The following is a 23,724-nucleotide window of genomic DNA, read 5'->3' as shown; positions in this document are numbered from 1 at the left end:
GTTGTGAGTTGTCTCTGTTCCTTTATGCCCCATTTTGAACTCGAATAAGAAAACTGCTCGAGTTTGCTTTTTGTCTAACATAATTTTCACAGTCTGAAGTACATATAAAAGAAACAGCAAATAATAAGTCATTAGCAAAAAAAAATATAAAGCAAGAATTGTGCATTCAAATGATGTATAACATAACCACATTTATTAAGAACGTATTTCAATATCAAAGGCAAATTTCAACAAAGGAAAAACAACAACTACTTTAGGAAAGGAGTACATCAAGGCTGTGTATTATCACCCTGCTTCTTTAAATTACAGGAAGAGTACATCATGTGAAATGTCAGGCTGGATAAAGCACAAGCTGGAATCAAGATTGCAGGGAGAAATATCAATAATCTCATATACACAGATGACACCATCCTGTGGCAGAAAGCAAAGAGGAACTAAAGATCCTCTTGATGAGAGTGAGAGTGAAAAAGCTGGCTTAAAACTTAACATTCAAGGGGAGATGTATGGAGAGAGTAACATGGAAATTTGTAATACCATATGTAAAATAGATAGCCAACAGGAATTTGCTATATGACTCAGAGAACTTAAACAGGGGCTCTGGGACAGGCTGAGGGGTGGGATGGAGAGGGGGATGAAAGGGAGGTTTGGGAAAGAGGCGACATGCATGTACCTATGGCTGATTCTTGTTGATGTATGACAGAAAACAACAAAATTCTGTAAAGCAATTATCCTTCAGTTAAAACATTTAAAAACAAACACACAAGAAAACTCCTGAACATTCAAAAAACTTAGATCATGGCATCCAATCCCATCACTTCATGGCAAATAAATGGGGAAACAGTGCAAACAGTGATACATTTTATTTTCTTGGGTTCTAAAATTATTGCAGATGGTGACTGCAGCCATGAAATTAAAAGATACTTGCTCCTCAGAGCAAAAGCTACAACAAACCTAGACAGCATATTAAAAAACAGAGACATTACTTTACCGACAAAGATCCATATAGTCAAAGCTATGGTTTTTCCAGTAGTCATGTACGGATGTGAGAGCTAGACCATAAAGAAAGCTGAGCACCAAAGAATTGATGCTTTTGAACTGCAGTGTTGGAGAAGACTCTTGAGAGTCACTTGGACTGCAAGGAGATCAAATCAATTAATCCTAAAGGAAATCAGTCCTGAATATCCATTGGAAGGAATGATGCTGAAGCTTAAGCCCAATACTTAGGCCACCTGATGTGAAGAACTGACTCATTGGAAAAGACCCTGATGCTGGGAAAGACTGAAGGCAAGAGGAGAAGGGGATGACAGATGATGAGATGGTTGGACGGCGTCACTGACTTGATGGACATGAGTTTGAGCAAGTCCTGTGAGTTGGTGATGGACAGGGAAGCCTGGTGTGCTGCAGTCCCTGGGGTCACAGAGTTGGACATGACTAAGCTACTGAACTGAACTGAGTACCTATTTAGATATCAACATCAATATCACTTTCTCATACATATATCTACCAAATCATCAATGTGTACATGAAATATATCTATGCCTCCTCAAAAGGAGAGAATTCAAAAACACATCTAACACTGAATCTGGGTGTAAGTTAAGGATCCTTGACAATTCATGGTACAACAAGTCTGAATAAATATTATCCACCCCCAACCTACCTACCCAATATATAAATGCATATTAAAAAATCACAGTGACTACAGATGAATATAAAGTGGTTTACTGGACCAAAACATATTATCATATCCTGACAAACAAGAATAGGTAGGACTTTATGCTGGGGCAACAGAGTTTATCCCTGGCAAGTATAGTTAAAAGCGTTCCACTGTGCTTTCATATAGGCACTTCCTTGAATATTGTCCTCTCCTTGAGATGAACTATAAGGATATCTTAAAGATGTTAGTGTAGCAGAAGACTGTGTCCTGAGAACTGGAACACTGAATGTGCCAAAGGGCTTAAGAAAATCTGCATTTTAAAATAGCTCTAGATTTATCTGGCCACTCCATTCCCTAAACACTCAGTAAGCAAGTTCATATTTTTAATGCCCACCCTTTAAAACAAACAACTTTCTCGATGTAAAAAAACCTTTCTGCCAGGATGAAGACATTCTTCTTTGCCCTCCCTGACAGAATTAAGTTTAACAACTTACTTCAGCTAGGCTCTGCCTTGGGGTCCACTAATATTTATTTATCATCAAATCAAAGGCTCTACCTTTCTATTGAGGTTTACTAGTCTTTGACTCAGAAAGAGAATGCTTTACAGAAGATACTAGTTTCTTCTAATGTCTTACCTTTCTAAGTCCTAACTTTATCTTGGGGTAAATACATCTTCTTTTCTATTTGATAAGACTCTCAAATGGCAAATGTTTTATCAAATTGAATCCCAGATCATGGGCAAAAAAGACTGTTCTTAGCAAAGTTGTATTTTCCTCCTTCATTGATTTCATTTATACACATTTCAAGTTAATTATTATATGCATATTTCTTAAAGTAATCTACTATTAGAGTTAGAGAAGAGATAAGCAAAATGTTGATGATACATAGGACCACAAAAGCAATCAAAATATTTAATACCTGTTATTTTTTCCTACTAATCCTCCTAATTTCATACCTTCTGTAGGCAAAAGTCAATCTATAATATAAATAAAAATTTAACCAACTATTTCTCAACTACATAAAAAGAATGACCAACTGCCCAGCTCAGGACAAACAATTTATCACCATTCTCTTTTCAGTTTAGCCAATTTTACAATTTGAAATCTCTTCCTTATAGTATCAACTTCTTTTTACACGTAACAGTAAAAAGCTCAAACTGGTACAAACTTCAAGGGTAATATCAGGGTTAGGGTAGGATTCAGGTTTTATTTGGGATTCCAAATCAATTTCTGTAGGTCTGCTCAGTCACATAAACTAATATATATCTTCATTGTTTATACTAGTTTGTCTTGGATATTCTTTTATTTCTTCTTTTTTTTTCTGTTCAACTATTTTGGATACATGTATATGTATAGCTGAGTCCCTTCACTGTTCATCTGAAATTACCACAACATTGTTAATTGGCTATACCCTAATACAAAATGTTTTTGATCTTCTACTTCTTTTATTAAGATAATCAAATAAATCTTAGTATTGATAAAAACAAACTTCCTTATGTCAGAAATTACTCATCTGGGTGTGATGTGTATAGTCAAATCAGCCCAAATCATATTACACATATTGGGAACAGTTAACTACAGAGGACACAAGTAAAAGGCTGATAATATATAGGAACACTGGTGTTATTTGTATAAATAAGTACTCCTTAAATCTTGTCAACTATAAAATATTTCACAATAGGTCATTAACATTGTTGGAATTACCAATATCTGTTTATTTATGCGAGTTTATTTTTAATATTATTAAGAAACATAAATTTTAAGAATATAGAATGCATGAGAATGGATGCTTGATAAGAGTCTTTTTACTGTTAAGTAAAGTGTAGAGAGGTAAACTATGTGGCAATTATCTTTCTCATAATGTAGAAACCTATGTCAATTTATTTTTTAAAATTTTACTTATTTTAAAAAATTCTTACATTCCTTCAAATTTAAACACAAACTAAAGCCTCAGTGCAAAGAGATAAGAAATAAACCTAAACCCAACTTTCAATCTCAGGACATTTACTTCACTCAGATAATCTTGACTTTTGGTATTACTCGTAGGCTTGGGTATTACAAATAGAGAAGAGTGTAGCATCTCACCAGGAAGGTGGTTATAATGAGAAACTTTCATAAAAAATCTAGGATCAAATGAAGTGCACCTCCAGTGCACCAACATCATTATTCCCCTCACTCTAAAAATTTCCAGAAGAAAGTTTCCATCATGGACCTACTTTGTCCAAAGAAAGGAAAACAGTCTTTACTGAAAAGTTTTAAAAGCAATGTATTCCTCACATGACCTGAGTAAACTGTAAAAACTAGAGATGATCCTTTTCAGTTTCAATAGACATTTAAAAGTAATCAAAGCATCCTCTATGGAAAAACCAATCTTCATAACAGAGTATCAAAGACTTTAGAAAAAGTTCCAAGGAATATGAGTTGACCTTCAAAATTAGAGTGGACAAAGGAATGATGCACAGTAGGTGAAATCCATAGTAAAAGCAGATAGCAGAATCAAACCCATAAAGACAGCAACTACTAGAATTATGAACTACTGAAATAAGTATGCTTAATGTGTTTTTAAAAATAAAGGGAGATTAAAAATAGGAGAAAAGAGCTAATAAGAAAACAAAATCTGAAAGAGAACCAAACAATACTTCTACCTATTAAAATATATAATACTTAAAATGAAAATTTCAATGGCTAAATAGCAGATTATATATCACTAAGGAGAAAATTATTCAACTAGAAGATCAATCTAAGGATCTTCTGTATAGGATGTAGAATAGAAATAATTATAAAATAAATATTAACAGACATTGTAAATTTGTATTTGTTGTATGACTTAAGAATATTCAATTATATTTTAAAGGGAAAGAATACAAACATTTAGAACAGGCATAGCTCATAAGATGTCAAGTATAGATACTGAACAAGCAAATGAGAGATACAGGTAAGATTCATAAGGTGTCTAAGGTATACATAGTAAGGTAGCAACCTGAAAAACACTATGTAATAAATGAAACAAGTGTGTGAAAAATACTGCCATAAAGGAAGGAATAAAGTATGGAAGGACTAAATAACATTTTAGAACATTCATAAAGCATTTATTACATCATCTTCAGAGGCACAGCTATGGCTCCTACCAAATCAATCATCCATCAGTAACCTAAAACAACCTCCTGCATGCTATACCCAAAACATGCAAATAAAACTCATCACTTCTTGGCAGGTTGTCAGTTACTTGGTTCATAGCTATGGTGAGGAATACTTGTTCCTACATCTCTCTAAAAAGTCAAGAGTATGGTGGCTCCAATCATTTTCTGGCTGTTGAAGACCTTCACTCACCTCTACTCTTATAACCCAACCATCAGAGAAAGCCTGATGGAACAAAGTGGGAAACAGGATAAATGAACACTGCATAATACATGATTCAGATAATGCAATCATTTCACCCCACTTGTACTCACTTCTATTCCATTTTTCTCCCTCGTTTCTTGCTATATGTTTTTAAGTAGATTAAATAATCTGATTCAAGCATCTTAATTTGATCTCTGAGGTTTTTTATTCTGTGAGCTCTGAAACAGCCTGCCTGGTAACTTACTTGGAGGCTGTCATAGCATCTAGGTAACTTTCCACCACTACAGCTGGCAGTAAGAATGGGATACAATTAAAAGGCATCCTAAATAAATTATAAGAGAAACAAGATCTTGCTTCACAAATGAACATTCAAATCAAAGCAATATATTAGAGTCCCTGATATAAGAGAACCACTAAAACTTACCCAGAAGACAGAGTAGAGAAGAAACCAAGCTAGAGATTAGAAAATAAAATCAGAACAAAACTTAATGGAGGGTTGATTATTATCTCCAATTAGACTCTGGGATCAATAGGAAGAAATCCTAAGCCCAAGGGCATTACCAAACGTCAAGTTAGTCTGTGACCACGATCTCTGTTCCAGTCTACCTGTTAATTTACTTACAGACACCACTGTAAAGAGGGTAACTTCCCATCATAAGAAAAATGGGGAATATAGATGTTTTGAATCGATTATCAATAAATAAAAGAATGTCTGGAAATCATCCAGAATTGATAAAGGAGAAACCAATCCCTAGATGCATAAAGCCAGCAAATATTAAGTTGCATAATGAAAATAAAGTGATTTTTAGAGTTGTCAAAGAAAACATCTTCAGAAAAATATCAGAAATACTTTAGATTTAAAAGTAGTACGAGGGAAAAGAAAGATAACCTGTAAAGGAAAAATTAGCTTGATAGTTTACTTTCCAACAGCAACAATGAAAGCCAAAAATAGTGAAATTATATTCAGTGAGCTAAAGGAAAATATCTATCAGCCTAAAATTAGAATCTCAAAAGTATATATCAAGTTTCATAGAGGGAAAAAATTTCCCTATCTCCAATCTTTTGTTTGTTTTAGTCTATAATTTTAGAGTGATTAAATAATATTTAGTGATGGTCAGCTATAATTTCATCTCTAGAATAAAACACTAAATATCTCACTTTAGAATAAAATTAGGAGAGTTTAACTGATTCTAAACAGGGATTTAATAAATGTTCCTATTTGTGCAGCACTGGTTCCTAGTATCGTTAAATTCTAATTATGCCTGTGTTTTGCAATATGAATCACAGCTTTACTCTTGGGCTTCTGATATAGTCAGGATAAGCTATAGCAGACGTTGGCAAATTTTTCCTTCAAGAGCCAAATACAGATAGTAAATATTTTAGGTTTGTGACCACTACAGTCTGTATCTTAGCTATTCAGCTTTTCCATTATAGCTTAAAAAGCACATTGACAGACAATATATAAAAGAATGGGTGTGTGACTGTGTTCCAATATAATTTATTTACAAAATCAGGCTGCCGTTCTAGGGACCATAGTTTTCTGATCTCTAGTTGTAGACTTCTAAGATCTGCAAGGTCAGTTATATATACCTATTTGCTTCTTACTTTGCAAAATTTTGTTGCTGTCTTTCTCTTCGCACTTCTCTTGCCCTTTGCCTTTCTAAATCCTCACATTATCAGTTAAATGGGATTTAGAGAGTGAGCAGAGGCAAACTGAAAGGGCAGCACAATATTATTTCTCAAAGTATGTGTTTTAAAGGAAAACTACAATTTTGTTTAGGAATGCACTGCACATACAAATCAATTTAGGAAAAACTGACATTTTTATTACACTGATTCATTCAATGTCATAAAAATGATATAGTCTTATATTTATTTCCATCTTGTTCTATCAGTAATGTTTGGTAGGTTTCTTTCTAGACGTAATTCACATCTTGCCTTTCATGTATCCTTAGTACACGGTTTATGACAGCTATGGAAGTGTACTGCTCAGATCTCCATGAAGAAGACCCACTACAAGGAGCACAGCTGACTGACAGCCCCAGCTCTTGCCTTTTTTTTTTTAGATCCATCACTACACTTTTGCCAAGGCTATTCCCAGTCATTGACTGAGGAATTGTAATAGAACTGGCCCATTTCTACCTGATGCAGGATTCCTCCAATGGTCAAGCTTTGCTCAAGGATCCCCCACTGGTCTGGCCTAGATTTTTTCAGAGTTGTGCTGCTGAATTCTTTCTGCCCAATTCATTGTCTCTCTCCCTTCACAGATTAGCATAAAAGCATGAATATGTTTTCCCGCCTATTCCTACTTCCTCCTCTTTTGTTTGTCAAAGGTATTACTCCCAATAAATTTCTTGTACACCTAATCTAGTTTATGTGTCTGCCTCCTGAAGATCAATCCAACAAGTAGTGGGGTTTTTATACTATTATAAATGGTAGATTTTAATTTCATTTTCAAGTTGGTGATTGGTACTATATATCTAAACATTGATTTTTGTATTTTTATTAGCTTTCACATTCAAAATTATAACAGCTATAAGAAATTATAATTCTTTCTTCCTATCTAATCTTTTATCTTTTTATTTTCTTTACTTTGTTCCACTAGCAATAGTTCCAGAATAGTTCCACTTAGTTCCAGAGCAATACTAAACAAAAGTGCTAACAGCTGACACCCTTGTTGTTTTACCCTAATCTCAGGGAAATAATTCCAAGATGTCACTAAGTATTAATAAATGTGTTAAAATATGCATAATCAGATTAAGAAAGTTTCCTTTTAATCCTAGATTGCTAAAAGTGTTCTTCTTTTTTTTAACCTTATATAAGTGCTGAATTTTATATTTTTTGTGTAGACATTAAGATGATTGTATTCAGGCAGTCCTCACTTTACACAGAACTACATTAATTAATCCCTGTGCATACCAGAACTATACTGTCATTTTGCACAGTTCTACTGCATATTACTTTTTCTATTACTGAGTAACAAATTGCACAAACTATGAGCAGTCTGCATTCTTTCTTATCTGGAAGCTTAGGGGAAAACATCTGCTTCTAAGCTCATTCAAGTAGTTGGTAGAATCCAGTTCCTTGTGTAGGACCAATGTCCCATTTTTTTGCTGGTTGTTGGTGGAGGATTACTCCTAGCTCATACAGTCACTCTCAGGTCATTTGAATGTGGTCCACTCTACCTTTAACACAGCAACAGTACATCAAATCCTACTTGTGTTTCAACTTTCTCTGATATCCTGTTCTGCTATCAGTCAGAAAACACTCTGTTTTTATTTTTTTTTAAATTTTATTTTATTTTTAAACTTTACATAATTGTATTAGTTTTGCCAAATATCAAAATGAATCCGCCACAGGTATACATGTGTTCCCCATCCTGAACCCTCCTCCTCCTCCCTCCCCATTCCATCCCTCTGGGTCATTCCAGTGCACCAGCCCCAAGCATCCAGTATCATGCATCGAACCTGGACTGGCAACTCGTTTCATACATGATATTTTACATGTTTCAATGTCATTCTCCCAAATCTTCCCACCCTCTCCCTCTCCCCCAGAGTCCAAAAGACTGTTCTATACATCAGTGTCTCTTTTGCTGTCTCGTACACAGGGTTATTGTTACCATCTTTCTAAATTCCATATATATGCGTTAGTATACTGTATTGGTGTTTTTCTTTCTGGCTTACTTCACTCTGTATAATAGGCTCCAGTTTCATCCACCTCATTAGAACTGATTCAAATGTAAAGAGGTCATTTGATTAGGTTAAACTAATTCAGAAAATCTATCTTAAGGTCAATTTATTAGTAAAGAATCTTAATGACATCTGCAAAATACCATCTGGCATGCAATATAACATGATCATGGGAGTAACACCAGGGAACAAAGATCACATGGGCCATCTTGGAATTCTGCCTATCACAAATTAGATGAGATCAAATCTCAGTTACTTTAGAAGCTTGAAAAATAAGAGTACATTCAAAGTATGCACAAATTTTAGTTAATGTGATAACAAAATGAGAAACACTGAGACTCATATTCTATTAATGTTATTGGTTTCCTAATGTTAAACTAACTTTTTATTCTTGGAATAAACCTATGTTGGCTATAGGATGTTAACCACTTTGCATACCTCTATATCTAATTTTCTAATATTTTACTTACAATTTTTACATGTGCATACATAAGACAGCCTGAAGTTTCCTTTCATATAATGTTCTTGTCAGGTTTTACTTTTCAAGTTATGCTGATCTCTCAAAACCTGAAAAGTATTCTCTTCCACTCTTTGGAAATTTTGGTTTAAGATGCTGTTAAACATTCCTTAAATGTCGAGGATAATTCACCAGTAACCTAGACTTGAAGTATCTTCATAGGAAGGATTTTAATAATGGATTCAGTTCTTTTAATGTATGAATGACTATTCAGCATTGTGATTTCTTCTGTCAGACTGAAAATTGTGTTGCTTCAAAGAATCTGTCCATTTCACATAGATTATCAAATTATTTGGCATAAAGTTATTCACTGTGTTCACTTTAATTTCTGTGGATCTGCAGCAATGTTGTTTTTTCATTCCTTATCATGGTAAATTGAAATTTTCCTTCTGTCTCTTTGTTAGACAGTCATACTGGAGCTTTATCAATATAATTACCCTGAAAATAACCAATTATTGGCTTTATTGATATTCCTGCACATTTTCTCATGTTTTTTGTATCCTTGTTTTATATTTCATCATTTTTTGATACTATTTTTATTATTCCTTCCCTTTTACTCTCTTTGGGTATAAATTTTGCTACTTTTCAATCTTTATGAGACAGATGCTTTAGTCACTAGGTTACAACCCCATAGACTATAGCCCTCCAGGCTCCTCTGTCCATGGGATTTCCCAGGCAAGCATACTTGAGTGGGTTGCCATTTCCATTACCAGATCTTCCTGATCCAAGGATCAAACCAGTGTCTCCTATCTCTCCTGCATTGGCAAGCAGATTCTTTACCACTGAGTCACCTCGAAAGTCCCAGATCCTTAATATGCCAACACTTTTTTTCCTTATATATGAACTCTTGCCTGGAAAATCCCATGGACGGAGGAGCCTGGTAGGCTCCAGTCCATGGGGTCGCTAAGAGTCGGGCATGACTGAGTGACTTCACTTTCACTTTTCACTTTCATGCATTGGAGAAGGAAATGGCAACCCACTCCAGTGTTCTTGCCTGGAGAATCCCAGGGACAGAGGAGCCTAGTGGGCTGCCATCTATGGGGTTGCACAGAGTCGGACACAACTGAAGCGACTTAGCAGCAGGCAATAATTACACCTTTTCCTTTCAAATACACTTTGACAAAAACTGGTAAATACCTTCCAATTCAAATATATCCTTTTAGCCTTTGTCAAAGAAGCCAAATTTCTTTGTCAAAGAAACTCAAAATTCTCCATGCCAGGCTTCAACAGGTTCAGGTGAACCATGAACTTCCAGATGTTCAAGCTGGATTTAGAAAAGGCAAAGGAAGCAGAGATTAAATTGCCAAGATCTGTTGGATCAGAGAAAAAGCAAGAGAGATCCAGAAGACCATCTGCTTCTGCTTTATTGACTATGCCAAAGACTCTGACTGTGTGGATCACAACAAACTGGAAAATTCTTAAAGAGATGGGATTACCAGACCTCCTGACCTACCTCTTGAGAAACCTATATGCAGGTCAGGAAGCAGCAGTTAGAACTGGACATGGAACAACAGAGTGGTTCCAATTTGGGAAAGGAGTACATCAAGGCTATATATTGTCACCCTGCTTTTTCACTTATATACAGAGTACATCATGAGAAACGCTGGACTGGAAGAAGCACAGGCTGGAATCAAGATTGCCGGGAGAAATATCAATAACCTCAGATATGCAGATGACACCACGCTTATGGCAGAAAGTGAAGAGGAGCTAAAAAGCCTCTTGATGAAAGTGAAAGGGAAAGAGGAGAGTTTAAAAGTTGGCTTAAAGCTCAACATTCAGAAAACTAAGATCATGGCATCTAGTCCCATCACTTCATGGCAGATAGATGGGTAAACAGTGGAAACAGCATCAGACTGTATTTTTGGGGGCTCCAAAATCATGGCAGATGGTGACTGCAGCCATGAAATTAAAAGACGTTTACTCCTTGGAAGGAAAGTTATGACTAACCTAGATAGCATATTGAAAAGCAGAGATATTACTTTGCCAACAAAGGTCTGTCTAGCCAAGGCTATGGTTTTTCCAGTGGTCATGTATGGATGTGAGATTTGGACTGTGAAGTAAGCTGAGCACTGAAGAATTGATGCTTTTGAACTGTGGTGTTGGAGAAGACTCTTGAGAGTCCCTTGGACTGCAAGGAGATCCAACCAGTCCATCCTAAAGGAGATCAGTCCTGGGTGTTCATTGGAGGAACTGATGCTGCACCTGAAACTCCAATACTTTGGCCACCTCTTGCGAAGAGTTGACTCATTGGAAAAGACCCTGATGCTGGGAGGGATTGGGGGCAGGAGGAGAAGGGGACAACAGAGGATGAGATGGCTGGATGGCATCACCGACTCGATGGACATGAGTCTGAATGAACTCCAGGAGTTGGTGATGGACAGGGAGGCCTGGCGTGCTGTGATTCATGGGGTCGCAAAGAATCGGAAACGACTTAGTGACTGAATTGAACTGAACATGTTTGTAGATATAAGATATAGATAATTATACAGACAACTTCAATACAGTATTACAAATGTTGATAATTCAAGTATGTGATGTCCATTGTAGGGGCCGATATCCCAATACTTTGCCCTAATCGAATTAAGAGCAACCAGAAGATTTTAAGTTGGTGAGTAAGATTTGATTTGTAATTTTGAATGATTACTCTGTGAATGCTGTAGTAAATGTAATTGGAAGGGAGCAAGAAATTCAAGGAAAGATTGTTTCCCATGCAAACAAATAGCACAGAGAATATGAGGTAGAACAACAACAATAATAATGATATTAAAAAATATCAGCTGTTAAGAATGGGATATTCACATTTGCCAGATACTATGTGGGTTATATTCATGACTTCAATTCTCACAAGCAAGTAGAAAATTAAGTACTGGTATTAGCCCCTGCTCTCTACCATTTATTAGTAATGTATCAGGAAACTCAGGCCCAGAGTAGGTAAGTGATACACCTAATGGAACAGCATTTTAAAAAGAAAAAGAATTAAAATCAGTCTGTCTTGAAGCACTGTGATATATTTTTACTACTGACATTTCTCCCCACAAAGCTACTTCAGACTCTCTTCTTGCCTGTTGAATTTTCAGATTGTTTCCACGTAGAAGGTTATTATCTCATGGTACATGAATATCAAAGGAAACCTTGATTCTAAGAGGGAAAAACTCAACCCCAGGTGCATAAATTAAAGACAAATCCATTTAATTAGATGTTTATTTCACATAAAATACATACAATTTAACTGAAACATATGAGATAGAAAAAATATTTTAAATAAATATGTACGTGTTAGCAACTGCCTCATTCTTTTCACATCTTTTACTCCAAATCACTTTACTTTTCTTCATTCATAAGCCCAGTCTCTCCTGCAGTTTGGCCTTTGTTAGAGAAGTATATGGAATCTCATCGTCAGAAGTTTCAGGCACTGTATTATGTTCAGTTTTGTCTTTCCTACTGATCTCTATCAGGGTTATTGCCATCTATGATGTAGTACATGCAGGCTAACACAGGACAACACTGTCTCTGCCTTACCACAGAATGCTGAATATCATTTCAGTGAAACTTCCTAATCTTTCTTTCTCAAGGAATGTCTGTTTCCCAATTCCAGATCTATTTAATCCTACCTGTATTTCAGGGACATGTTCTGTTTCTATCTTATGAACTCTACCATTTAGCATCTGAAAATAAGCTTTAGGAGAAAGCTCATTTCTTTTTCATGAGTTTAGTGTTTTGCCTGACTAACACAAATACACTGATGACACAGTGTCCTATCTTCCCTCTCTCTTATAGGAAAAATTTTCCTGTATTTGTAAAATGTCTGTGACTGAAAAGGGATGCACGGAACAAAGAGAGAGGAAAAAGTATTAATCAAAGGATAATGTAGATTAAGGTGGTAGCAGATTTTTGGCAAAACTATCTTCATATCCAAACAAATACAAAATCCTCATATATTAATGGTTTGTACTTTTTTCTTATATTGTACATGGCTCATATTTCCATTATGTCCCATTACATAGAGAAATTTAATTTACATTTTATACTAATGCTTTTAAGTTTAACTTAAAACACTATCAGAATTACTCAAGATTAATAAAAACATTATTGACTAGTTATTTATATGGCCATTTTAAAAGAAAAAAGGAGAGTCTGTGATGTTTTTCTCAAAATTATTTTAAATAGTCTATAAATTACCAGGTTGATAGGGAATACAAAAATGCATATTATTACAGAAATGACTTTTGTCAATTATCTTTTAATATTTAAATAGTGAATAAAATAAAACATACCTCATTTTTTTCCGAACTAAGAAACCACGTGTCCATCTTTGAATAATCAAAACTGGTGAGTTATGAGCCAGAATTTCATTAATTTTTGAAATAATGTATTTGATATTATCAATTTCATCTTCATAGGTTGATCCCTGTATAAAGAAAATTACTTAATATTCATATCTCATAAAAGTATTTCCAAAAGATATTTTAAGTTGCTAGTCTGATGGTATAAACTATTAAAACATTCACAGGTGTCTTATACACATAATACTTAAGTAACATATACATTTTTCAAATCTATTTTTATTAGATCATAAGATCAAGAATTAGTAGCACAAAATAATTTCAAATCTTTACACAAAATTCAAGATCAATGAAGATAACTTTTTCCATTCTAGATTCTTCTATCTGCTATCATAGGTATAAAATTTTTCCCATAATCATGTTGATCTCTGAAAGGTAGGGGGATGAATAGATATCCAAAGACCCTTAAAAGTATTCTGTGAATCATCATAGATGAAACTGATATATGTTGGATTTATAACAACTTGCAGCAGTTCAAAATTTTGTTGCATCTTAACTAGATACTTTACAGGAAGACAGTACATTCCCTGGGGGAAAGACTTCTATATTATCTTTAAAAAAATTATCTCTAAGATATTGGTCCTGTATATTTTTAGATTTTGGAAGCACAGACTCTTATATTTTCATAAATATATGATAATGAAATATAACTATGAAAAATTTTGAAATATTATGGGAATTACCAGAACACAACACAGAGACATGAAGTGAGTAAATGCTGGCCACCCCCCAAAAATGGCACTTATTACTTGTTCCATGCAGGGTTGCCACCAATATCAATTTGTGATAAAAAAGCACAATAAAATGAGATATGCCTATAAACTCAACTTGCCCAAATATGAATCGTCCTCCCTAACTTGCTTTCTCACATGCTCTTAGTGAATGGTGATACTGCCCATACAAACCTAATCCAGAAACCCTGAACCATCCCAGGCTCTCTTTTTCTCTTACTTCTTCATATCCAAATGTTGCTAGCTCCAGTATATTCAATATCCCAAATATCTGATCTTTCTCTCTTCTTCTGTCCTCCACCATTGTTTTTTTGAATCTCTTTATCACTTCTCTAATCTACTAAAAATGTCCTGATAGCAGAAATAATCCATATTCCCTACTCCTTCCAAATCATAATATGCACTATTGCAGTATGACTTTCAAAATGCAAAACTGATCATACGGCATTTTTGCTTAATATATTTCAATGTTTAGTATTGAAAGATGAATTACATATTTCTTGACTTGGCATACAAAATCCTTGATCTAGTCCCTTCTTACCTTCACAGTATTATCTTCCTTCATACTACATATAGTTCCGTCCATACTGGCAAAATCCAACCACTTATATTTCTGAAAATGGCCTGATAAACCTCCATGATTTTTGCATGCCATTCCCGTTTCTTGACTGTACTTCTCAATTTCTTGTCTCATTATCTTAGTATTCTGCTGACTCAGTCTTTTCCTTCAAGAAGCCTTTCTTGACATTGATCTGACTTTAATATCTTTCTACAATATTACCCTGTGTTATTTGTTACACTTGACAATGTTGAATTTTACGTAAGCCCTGTAAAACAGCGTTGTTTTCCAGGGTTCCTAGAAAACAATGAAGGTTAAGAAACCTACTTATCCCTTTGTTTCAGGAAAATGTAATATAAAGAAGAATCCTTCCATTATATTACTTAGATTATACCCATGGATGTCCCTCTCGTTCATCTTTGACAAGGCCCTGACACACATTCTCTAAATTCCCACTCTTTGCCTATTAAAAATTAGTCGAACTACTTTATTTACACTGAGCAGTTTGAATAAAATGCCTTCTGGGTAAGACACTTTCTCCTAGTAGCTTGAACTTTGTCCCACCTTCTGCCTGAGCCAGCACATAACCCCTCCTTAATAGTTTATCATGAAAGGGACTCCTCTCAGGGTAAAATGTCAGGCTCTGTGAGCCCATGGACACAAAGATTCCCTGCCTGGTTCCTCTGTCCATGGAATTCTCCAGGCAAGAGTACTGGAGTGGGTTGCCATTTCCTTCTCTAGGGGATCTTCCCAACCCAGGAATTGAACCCTGGTCTCCTGCATTGCAGGCAGATTCTTTACCAACTGAAACACTCAGTCAGTTCAGTTCAGTTCAGTCGCTCAGTCGTGTCCGACTCTTTGCGACCCCATGAATCGCAGCATGCTAGGCCTCCCTGTCCATCACCAACTCCCAGAGTTCACCCAGACTCACGTCCATCGAGTCAGTGATGCCATCCAGCCATCTCAACCTCTGTCGTCCCCTTCTCCTTCAGCCCCCAATCCCTCCCAGCATCAGAGTCTTTTCCAATGAGTCAACTCTTCACATGAGGTGGCCAAAGTACTGGAGTTTCAGCTTTAGCATCAGTCCTTCCAAAGAAATCCCAGGACTGATCTCCTTCAGAATGGACTGGTTGGATCTCCTTGCAGTCCAAGGGACTCTCAAGAGTCTTCTCCAACACCACAGTTCAAAAGCATCAATTCTTTGGCGCTCAGCCTTCTTCACAGTCCAACTCTAACATCCATACATGACCACAGGAAAAACCATAGCCTTGACTAGACGAACTTTTGTTGGCAAAGTAATGTCTCTGCTTTTGAATATGCTATCTAGGTTGGACATAACTTTCCTTCCAAGGAGTAAGCGTCTTTTAATTTCATGGCTGCAGTCACCATCTGCAGTGAACTGAACCACTAAGGGAAGGCAAAAATATTTTCTGTTCTATTGTCAGATCATGTCACTTCCCCTTACCTTACTTTGTTGTTCAGTTGCTCAGTCGTGTCAGATTTTTTGTGACCCTATGGACTGCAGCACACCAGGCTTCCCAGTGCTTCACTATCTCCCAGAGTTTGCTCAAACTCATCTCCATTAAGTCAATGATGCCATCCAACCATCTCATCTTCCATCACCCCTTTCTCCTCCTGCCCTCAATCTTTCCTAGCATCAGGGTCTTTCCATTCTACTTAGCCACACCATTTCTTTCTAGCCTTAATCCCTCCTCTAAAAGAAAACTTCTTTTTAGCCTTAAGGCAAAATATCACCTTTAAGATGCTATAGACCTTAACAGAAGCATTCTCCTTATTGCAATAATATTCATTTGCCTATTGCAATAGCCCTTATCCCTCCATTGAGATAATCCTTTTGTAAAAGTCTTTTAAGTTCTGATTTGTTATTTTATTTGATAAGCTTATGCTATAAAGCAATTATTGGTCTGCCCTTCCCACTGCAACATAAACTCACCAAGTGTAACACCTCTTTCTTTATACTGAATCTCTATGAGTAAGTAAGCTATCTAGTTTGTAACTGGCATTCAAATATCAGTTGACTATTAAATCACTAAGTACAGACACTTATACACTGTCATATTGGTGTCCAAGCTTGCTGTGGCAATGTCAATCTATTCTTATAACTTAACTCTTACTTTCCTGTAGTAACATACTAATTTTTCTACCTTTTGGATTTTTATTTTTCAGTCTGTTTTCCTGTTTGCTCTTTTTCTATAACTATTTAAATAGAGTATAATTTTAGATTTGCTTCTTTTTTCACTTCTCTTTGCTAAGTTTCTTTCAATGAGCACCTTCCTTGCTATATCTTACTATTTCACATATGCTGATTATCCTATATATCTCCTAGCAAGAATTATCTCTGAGATAATTCTTGGAATTATTTAATTCCAATGGAACTTCTAGTTCCATTTGTCTCCTTACATGTCAAAAACTGAAATAATTCTTCCCCCTATTTGAAAACACCCACAATCTATACTTCACACCACATTACAGATAGTCATTAAAATTATTTTCCACCTTGTCAACCAAATAAACTCACATTCTTCTTTCTCTCTCCTCCTTTCCATCTACTAAATCACTTAATTTTATCAAAAACATCTCTCTTCAATCTTTTCCCTATAATCTATACATACTACCAATTTATTAAATCAGCTCTTATATACTGGGGTCCAAACTATAGACTTTCCTCTAATTTCCCTACATTCAATTTCCCTCCACTCCCAAATTACAGAATATAGGACTTTTTTTCTAAAATAAAAATCAGGTCATCTAAAATCCTTAAATATTTCCCCCAAATCTTACAACATACTGTGCTATATTCGTAGTATTACACGTAACTCCCTTTGCTCTATTAATCCTATTTTTGATTCCAGCATCCTTTGTCATGCCCAAGAATGTCTTCTAAACCCCAAGAACACTAAATCACTTGTTGTCACTTAACTGTATTTAGCATCACCTCTGTGCCTTTGCCATGCTTTTTACTCTACCTCAACATTCCACAATTGCCAACACCTCTACCTACTTGACTTATTTAAAAAAAAAAAAAAAAAAAAAAAAACAACCTCATCTGAAGTATAAATATTTTTGATTTTGCTTTTTTCCCATGACAATATGCATGAAATTCAAAAATTTAAAGAAAATATATGTAGATCTTTCACAGATTTTGTCCCATATTCAGAACTATATTTTTTCTCATTATTTCTTGGATTACTGCTGCTGTTATTCAGTTGCTAAATCATGTACAACTCTGCAACTCCATGGACTGCAGCATGTTAGGCTCCCCAGTACTCCATTATCTCCTGGAGTTTGTTCAGATTAATGTTTATTGAGCCTGTGATGATATCTAACAGTTTTATCTTCTGCCACCCCCTTCTTTTTTTCCTTCAATATTTCCCAGCATCAGGGCCTTTTCTAGTGAATCAGCCCTTCACATCAGGTGGCCAAAAGTTTGGAACTTCAGCTCCAGCATCAATCCTTCTAATGAATAGTCAAGGTGGATTTTCTTTAGGATTGACTGATTTGATCTCCTTGAAGTTCAAGGGACTCTCAAGAGTCTTCTCCAGCACCACACATCAATATTCTTTGCCGCTCATCCTAAATTTAATGTCCAAATCTCACATCCATACGCAACTATGGGAAGAACCATAGATTTGATTCTATGGATCTTTGTCAGCAAAGGGATGTCTCTGCCTTTTTAATAACACTGTCTAGGTTTGTTATATCTCTCTTTCCAAGGAGCAAGCATGTTTTAAATTCATGGCTACAGTCACCATTTGCAGTGATTTTGGAGCCCAAGAAAATAAAATGTTTCACTGCTTCCACTTTTTCCCCATCTATTTGCCATGAAGTGATGGGATCGGATGCCATAATCTTAGTTTATTGAACGTTGAGTTTCAAGCCAGTTTTTTCACTCTTCTCTTTCACATTCATCACCAGGTCCTTTAGTTCCTCTTCACTTTCTGCCATTAGAGTGGTTATCATCTGTATATCTAAAGTTGTTAATATTTCTCCCACTGATCTTGATTCCAGTTTGTGATTTATCCAGCTTGGCAATTCATATGATGCATTCTGCATACAAGTTAAATAAGCAGAGTGACAATATACAGCCTTGTGGCACTCCTTTCCCAATTTTGAACCAGTCATTTGTTCCATGTCCAGTTCTAACTGCTGCTTGTTGACTGGTTTCTCATGAGATAGGTAAGATAGGTAAGGTGGTCTGGTATTCATTCCCATCTCTTTGATTAGTGCTTCTTCTTAATTTTCTTTATTTTCTCTACTCTAATTCCTATTCATGTATAGTAGGTATTCTAGAGCTCACCTTGATGTTTTACATTTTTTTTCTCATCATTTTCAGTTATTTTTTCTCAATTTGGTGAAGCCATGCTGTCAAAGGTTAGCTTTCTCATACTGAGGTTTTTTAATAGCTTGTCAACTACTTCAGTTATGTGGCTGAGCCTAAGCTCCTTTCTGAAACTCCTGTCTGCCCTATCACAGACGAGTCCTTTCACAAACTATAATAGTTTGCTATTATAACCCTGCTTGTATGAGGGCCTCTCTATGAAATGTATCCTCTGATTTCTAGCAAGAGATCCCAACTGTTATTTAGTTTACTATCAACTGTGACAAATAGGGAGATTTGCAGAATTTCCTCTAATTCCTGTCATTTTGTTTTACCTGTCAGGAAGAATAGTTCAAAGTCAGGCTGACCCATTCATTCCCTACCTTTAATTCAATCATATCTTTATTATATCAAAAATTCTTCATTATGTATAAAAGTACATCTATGATACAATCTATTATTTAATTCTTATCCTTTACTGGCTTCTAGTAAAGATATGATTTCCTCCAATCTTCATGGAGTTTTTTGTTCATTGCATTTGAGCTCATGGTATGTATGTATGTGCATGTGTGTTTAGAGTAACAAAGTATGCCACCTCAAATGTGCTCCATATACTGATTATTGAGTCATAGGCATTTGAAAAACAGCAAATGCAGGGAGAGGCACTCTCTGAACTTTATCTATCTAAAAACAGATTCCCCCAAAGGCATTCAATTGTCATATTTTATCAACCAGGAAAGGAGTCTCATCACAAGAAAGGAGATTAGGTGATTAGAAGGGGAGAAAATTAGAAGACATCACAACCAAATGAATTTTGTCACAAATTCCCATCTATTCTCCTAGAGACCCATTCGTCTTTCTTAAAAATAATTTACTGTCTCATAAGAGGCTTATACTCTCTATTTAGATGGTATTAAGAATGAATTCCCATCTCAAGGTGATACTCAGTTCTCCCTGAGCATCTTCTCAGTACTCATGAGATATAAATGTTAATAAGCTTCTGTTTGGTTTTCTCTTGTTAACCTTATATTACAGGGTCTCAGCCAAGAGCTCAGAATGGTAGAGGGAAAATTGTTTTTCCTCCTCTAGTTTGAAAGTGAGGAAGAATAATACAGGAAATAATTTAGATGGCTAGGTTTAAGTGGTCCTGGTCAGACTCTGCAGTTCTCACCGGCAGAGAACCATCAAGCTCACACTGCAGTTTACAGCAGAGTCTTGCTTACCTCCAAGGTATGGATAATCCCTCTCTTTTAAGCAATAAAGAGAATCATCAGCTGTGGGTGGGATAGGAGTCTCTGCCAAAAGACAAGAAACCCCTAGACAATAGTCAAGATTTATGATGTCCTAAAACAATTACACTGTAAAATGCCAATAAAGATATCACCTACTGTATACTAGAGGGAATTTTACTCAATGCTCTGTGGTGACCTAAATGGGAAGAAAATCCAAGGAAGAGGGTACATATGTATATGTGTAGTTGATTCACTTTGAGGTACAGCAGAAACTACCACAACATTATAAAGCAACTACACTCCAAATTAACAACAACAACAAAAAAGACATCACTGCAAACTTGTACAAATGCCACAAACCATTTGATAGCTGAGGACAAATGGATGTATCTTCTAAGGGAAACTAATGCATATTTCCTCTACTACATGAGTAATGACTCTAAAGAAAAACTGCCTAGGTTTAAATTCCATTTCTACCACTTGCTAACTATGCAATCTAGGGTAAGTAACCCACCTGTCCCCTATTAATCATCTGTAAAATAGAGAAAACGTCATTGGGGTTTTGTGAGAAAATATTTGTAAAGCACATAGAACAGTGCTAAAACATTTCAAGCATCCAAATAAGGTCATCTGTCAACAGCTTAAAGACTTCTGTATACCTTATCCTATTTGATACCTAACAAATTAGTATAAGAATTTACTAAGCAATTTAAACATAACAAAATTAAGAAATTAACTGTAAACTAATATTTTCAACCCAATAAAATGAATTAAAGAATTATAGTAAAAGCTTGCCAAAGGATGACACACATTTACAGAAAGTATTATCAACAATCAAAAAACAGATGATAAAATAATGAAATATCTGTACTCTCCCACTTCCATTGTAATCTTGGAATGAAAAAAATGGCTACTGCAAATCTTTGCATAAAGCATAACAAGGCATTTCCAAGAAAGGTAAGAATTTTGTAAACATGATTCATATGGAAGATAGCACTCTGTGTTCTAACATGAAGTGTAGCTTAAAAAACAAATTTTCAAACTACATTCTTTTCAGATTGTATATAATTACACAAAGAGATTCCCAATTAATCTGATATTCTAAATACACCTGTACTTATTTTTTCTTCCTTTCCCCCGTTTTTATTTCTTTTATATGTATCTATTCCCTATACTCTTTTAAAATTCTGTTTGTAATTTTTTCCATCAGAATTTACTGATTTGACACATTCGTCTCAGCATAACTGAAAAATGTAAATCATGCTACTCCCAGAAGTATTTATTTCACATAGAATAAACACATGCAGTATTCACCTTTTTATTCCATCTGTAATATATTCACTTTAACATTCACATGGAATGGTGAGTATCTATGAAACTCCCCACAAGGTTAGAAAGATTTTATATTATTTTAAATCAACATTTCTTAGGATCACTGGTAAACACTTTGGGAACAAACTTTAGACAATAGACCAATTAAAAAATTTCACCTGAATTGAGTAACATTAAATAACAAAAAAAAAATTTAGAACCATAATAATAAAACACTAAAATTTTTAGGACAGATGAAAGTACAAGAACAAAAAACTTTACACAAATTTCCACCACTTGAAGTACCTATTATCATCTTTTCCCCCCATCCTGAACCCCCCTCCCACCTCCCTCCCCATCCTCTGGGTCATCACAGTGCACCAACCCCAAGCACCCTATCCCATGCATTGAATTTGGACTGGTGACCCATTTCACATATGATAATATACATGTTTCAATGCCATTCTCCCAAATCATCCTAGCCTCCCCCTCTTCCACAGAGTCCAAAAGATTGTTCTATACATTTGTGTCTCTTTTGCTGTCTCACATATAGGGTTATCATTACTACTTTTCTAAATTATATGTTAGTATACTGTACTGATGTTTTTATTTCTGGCTTACTTCACTCTGTATAATGGCTCCAGTTTCATCCAGCTCATCAGAACTGATTCAAATGTATTCTTTTTAATGGCCAAGTAATATTCCATTGTGTATATGTACCACAGCTTTCTTATCCATTCATTTGCTGATGGATATCTAGGTTGCTTCCATGTCCTGGCTATGATAAACAGTGCAGTGAGGAACACTGGGGTATATGTCTCTTTCAATTCTGGTTTCCTCGGTGTGTATGCCCAGCAGTGGGACTGTGGTGTGTATGCCCAGCAGTGGGATTGCTGGGTCGTATGGCAGTTCTATTTCCAGTTTTTTAAGGAATCTCCACACTGTTCTCCATAGTGGCTGTACTAGTTTGCATTCCCACCAACAGTGTAAGAGGGTTCCCTTTTCTCCACACCCTCTCCAGCATTTATTGTTTGTAGACTTTTGGATAGCAGCCATTGTGCCTGGCATGAAAAGGTACCTCATTGTGGTTTTGATTTGCATTTCTCTGATAATGAGTGTTGTTGAGCATTTTTTCATGTGCTTGTTAGCCATCTGTATGTCTTCTTTGGAGAAATGTCTGTTTAGTTCTTTGGCCTATTTTTTGATTGGGTCGTTTATTTTTCTGGAAGGAGTTGCTTGTATATTTTTGAGACTAATTCTTTGTCAGTTGCTTCATTTGCTATTATTTTCTCCCATTCTGAAGGCTGTCTTTTCACCTTGCTTAGAGTTTCCTTCATTGTGCAAAAGCTTTTAAGTTTATTTAGGTCCCATTTGTTTATTTTTGCTTTTATTTCCATTACTCTGGGAGGTGGGTCATAGAGGATTCTGCTGCGATTTATGTCAGAGTGTTTTGCCTATGTTTTCCTCTAGCAGTTTTATAGTTTCTGGTCTTACGTTTAGATGTTTAATCTATTTTGAATTTATTTTTTGTATAGTGTTAGAAATGGTTCTAGCTTCATTCTTTTACAAGTAGTTGACCAGTTTTCCCAGCACCACTTCTTAAAGAGATTGTCTTTTCTCCATTGTATATTCTTGCCTCCTTTGTCAAAGATAAGGTGTCCATAGGTGTGTGGATTTATCTCTGGGCTTTCTTTTTTGTCCCATTGATCTATATTTCTGTCTTTGTGCCAGTACCATACTGTCTTAATGACTGTGGCTTTGTAGTAGAGCCTGAAGTCAGGCAGGTTGATTCCTCCAGTTCCAGTTTTCTTTCTCAAGATTTCTTTGGCTAATCAAGGTTTTTTGTATTTCCATACAAATTGTGAAATTATTTGTTCTAGTTGTGTGAAAAATATCATTGGTAGCTTGATAGGGATTTCATTGAATCTATAGATTGCTTTGGGTAGTATACTCATTTTCACTATATTGATTCTTCCAATCCATGAACACGGTATATTTCTCCATCTAT

At 35.5% G+C, this 23,724-nt stretch overlaps 1 protein-coding gene across 1 annotated transcript in view; it reads right to left on the bottom strand.

Annotated features, from left to right (window-relative positions):
• LRRIQ3 (leucine rich repeats and IQ motif containing 3) overlaps positions 1-23,724 on the bottom strand; it is a 143,472-nt gene that overhangs the window by 78,052 nt on the left and 41,696 nt on the right. Inside the window, exon 4 of the mRNA XM_045166224.1 lies at positions 13,476-13,609. Coding sequence (XP_045022159.1) covers positions 13,476-13,609 — 134 coding nt within the window. The remainder of the gene's footprint in view (positions 1-13,475; positions 13,610-23,724) is intronic.

The sequence above is a fragment of the Bubalus bubalis genome, chromosome 6, assembly GCF_019923935.1.
Source record: "Bubalus bubalis isolate 160015118507 breed Murrah chromosome 6, NDDB_SH_1, whole genome shotgun sequence".
In the NCBI taxonomy this organism is placed as follows: Eukaryota; Metazoa; Chordata; class Mammalia; order Artiodactyla; family Bovidae; genus Bubalus; species Bubalus bubalis.
The sequence above is the reverse complement of the archived record's forward strand: the minus strand, read 5'-3'. Positions and strand labels throughout refer to the sequence as shown.